General features: G+C 57.7%; 1 protein-coding gene across 1 annotated transcript in view; it reads right to left on the bottom strand.

The window, feature by feature from the left end:
- LOC103260100 (slit homolog 1 protein-like) overlaps window positions 1-3,451 on the bottom strand; it is a gene marked incomplete at both ends in the record, with an annotated part of 62,155 nt that overhangs the window by 27,823 nt on the left and 30,881 nt on the right. Inside the window, 2 exon segments of the mRNA XM_021712147.1 lie at window positions 2,159-2,230; window positions 3,368-3,439. Coding sequence (XP_021567822.1) covers window positions 2,159-2,230; window positions 3,368-3,439 — 144 coding nt within the window.

The following is a 3,451-nucleotide window of genomic DNA, read 5'->3' as shown; positions in this document are numbered from 1 at the left end:
CCCAGCCACAGCCCATGTGGCCGCAGCCCCCATCACGACCACGAGAGGCAGGGCCTGCTCCGCCCCCGGCCGGTCCCCAGAGGCCGGCTGGCCGCCACCACCTGGGGCCTCTCCACAGCTGCTTTTGCATACAGCCAAGCACAGAGAACCTACCACGAGTGGATTCGAACGGATTCCACCCATTCCAGGGACAGCCCAGTGAGGCCCAGTGCGTTCACAGCGCGGTTCTACCCTCCCCACGATCACGTTCCGAAGCTTCTCCGTGCCCCAAACAGACACTCTGTCCCCTGAGCGCTCCCCGCCCACCCCTGCCCCAGCCCTGGCAGCCCCCATCCACTCTGTCTCCGTGAGTGTGACTCTTCCGGGCGCCTCACATCAGTGGAGCCTTGCACATCTGGCCTGTTCACCCAGCACGTCTGCAAGGTCTGTCCGTGCTTATCGGTGTCAGAAAACCTGCTTTCTAGGACTAATACCCATGGTGCATAGATGCTGCATTCGGTGTGCCACCCGTCTGTTGATGGGTGTGGGTCGCTCCCACCCATGGGCTGTGGTGAGAAGTGCTGCAGTGACTGGGGTGTGCCCGTGTCTGCAGAGTCCCTGCTTCCCGTCCTCGGGGTGTCCACCCAGGAACGGAACCACCGGGTCACGTGATAATTCCGTGTTCAGCTTTTCTGGGGACTCAAACCCAAGGCTCTGCAGGACCCCTCAGGGCACTGGCGGCTCAATGGTTTTGGAAGCAACCCTACACACCACCTCTTGGGGCAATTTCTGGATCTTACTCCCACCTGTGAAATCAGAGGCGGGGTAAGTGCACCAGCTTTGGCCGGGTGCGGTGGCTCATGCCTGTAATCCTAGCACTTAGGGAGGCGGAGGCGAGAGGACTGCCTGTTCGAGACCAGCCTGAGCAACTTGGTGGGACCTCGTCTCTACAATAAATTTAAAAATTAGCCAAGTGTGGTGGTGCACACCTGTGGTTCCAGCTACTTGGAAGGCTGAGGCAGAAGGATCACCTAAGCCCAGCAGGTCAAGGCTGCAGGGGCCATGAGTGTGCCACTGCACTCCAGCCTGGGCGACAGAGTGAGACTCCAACTCAAAAAAAGAGAAAGCACTGACTGCGAATCAGCGGTGCAACTGTGGCACCTTTTCATTTTGTCTGTGCCACACCCTTATGTGTGGCCCAAGAACACGGTGCCTGTATTGCAGGGATGCTGCCGGGATGACATTCACTGGCGCAGGTGCGTGCTCGGCGGTCAGTCACAAGGTCCTTAAGACCTTCATGACTGCTGTGAAGAACTGTTCCCATATATGTCACAACATGGAGGAACCCTGGAAGCAAGCTACGTGAAAGTGGAGAGTCACAGAAGGCCGCCTGCTATATGATTCCACATATAGGAAACTCCAGAGCAGACAAATCTATAAAGACAGACAGGAGATGAGGCACCGCCTTGGACTGGAGCCCTTAGAGGGAAACGGGGAGTGACTGTCAGCGGGGACGGGGTTTCTTTTAGGATGATGAAAATATTCTAAAATTGATGGTGCCAGGTGCGGTGGCTCACACCTGTCATCCCAGCACTTTGGGAGGCGGAGGCGGGAGGACTGCCTGAGCCCAGGGATTTGAGACCAGCCTGGGCAACTTGGCGAGACCTCAATCTCTACGATAAATACAAAAAAATAGCTAGGCATAGTGGCATGCGCCTGTGGTTCCAGCTACTTGGAAGGCTGAGGCGGAAGGATCGCCTGAGCCCAGCAGGACGAGGCTGCGGTGGCCATGAGCGTGCCACTGCACTCAGCCTGGGTGACAGAGTAAGACTCTGACTCAATCAATCAAATATTCTAAAATTCATTGTGGTGATAGTTGCACAACTCTGTGAATACACAAAACAACTCTGAATTGTGTAACTTAAGTAGGTGAATTGCATGGTATGTGACTCATATCTCAATAAAACTGAACAAAAGGAAAAAAGAACCGTTCCCCAGTCTACTGTGGCCAGTGCTGCCCTGGACTGTGCAGGTGGGGGCAGCAGTGACACATGGGTGCTCTCCAGCTTAACTTCAGGACAAAAGCAGCCAGTCCTGCCACTCCCAGGACACGGCCTTCCTCGGGAGCCAGGTCCCACTGAACTGGGAGAGGCCCAGAGAGGTGGGCGGAGGTACTCACAGGTGGGACAGGGAAACCACGTCCGTGAAGACGCCCTCTCGGAGGGTAGAGATGTCATTGCCGTGGAGGGACCTGAGGAGAGACAGAGCAGCTGAGACCTCATCTGGGGACAGAGGTGGGAGGCCTGCTGGGGGACAGGCCCAGCCCTCGGCTAGGAGGGCACAGCCGGGCTTATGCACTGGGGCTCTTGGTCAGGGCTGCCAGGGAATCGGCCCGACTCTGAGACCCTGCCCCACTGGCCACAGGGAAGGAGGAGCAGCTCTTAGTGACCCAGACGGTCCCCCATCGCCCAGTCCTTCGGAGCATTTTGCGCTTGCTGTCATAAATAACAGAAGCACCGTGGTTATATCACAGACAGGACACGTGACCAAGCGCCCTTTCTCTCAGCCAGGACTCCCAAGGGGCAGGGGATTCCTCTTGGTGAGGAAGTTAGGCCAGCCACAGGTGAGGGCTGGGAGAACCTCCCTGTCCCCCTGCTGGGGGACATCATAACAGACCTAACAGAGAACTGGTATGATGTTGGGCCATCATAACAGACCTAACAGAGAACTCTGATCACCAGGCAGAACCTCACCGTGGAATTCACAGAAAAGGGTCACAGATCTCTGGAAAACACACATTTTCTTTCTTACTTTTTTTGAGTTGGGGTCTCACTCCATTGCCCAGGCTGGAGGGCAGTGGCACAATCACGGCTCACTGCAGCCTCCACCTCCTGGGCTCTGGCGATCTTCCTGCCTCAGCCTCCTGAGTAGCTGGGACTACAAGTGTGTACCACCACCAGCTAATTTTTTTGGTAGAGATGAGGCCTCACGATGTTACCTAGGATGGTCTCAAACTCCAAGACTTGAGCAGTCCTCCTGCCTCAGCCTCCCAAAGTGCAGGGATGACAGGGCATGGCAGGCGTGAGCCACTGCGCCGGGCACATTTTCTTTCCACCTGAACCGAAGTCCCATATGCCAGCGAAGGGCTGCCCCGTCCTGGTCGCCCCCCCAACCCGCACACCCAACTGGGGGCAGCAGCAACCCCCAACTCTCGGCTCAGCCTTTCCAGAGCTGGAGCATCCCACAGGGGCTTGGGCGGGGGGCCCGGACGCCACCGCAGGACGGCGCTGGCTCTGCTGGGGCCCCAGACCTGGGGACACGCTGCCCACAGGGGGTGGCAGGGCCCGCGGCGGGTGGGCTTCCCGGAGGAATGAAGAGAGAGACTTACAGCAGGCGCAGGGAGCGGAGCCCCTGGAAGGCCAATGGTGGGATGCACTGGAGGGCGTTGTAGCTGAGAATCCTGTGCGAGGAG

This window comes from Carlito syrichta, unplaced genomic scaffold (assembly GCF_000164805.1).
Source record: "Carlito syrichta isolate Samal-C Ts95f unplaced genomic scaffold, Tarsius_syrichta-2.0.1 Scaffold88019, whole genome shotgun sequence".
NCBI lineage: Eukaryota > Metazoa > Chordata > Mammalia > Primates > Tarsiidae > Carlito > Carlito syrichta.
The sequence above is the reverse complement of the archived record's forward strand: the minus strand, read 5'-3'. Positions and strand labels throughout refer to the sequence as shown.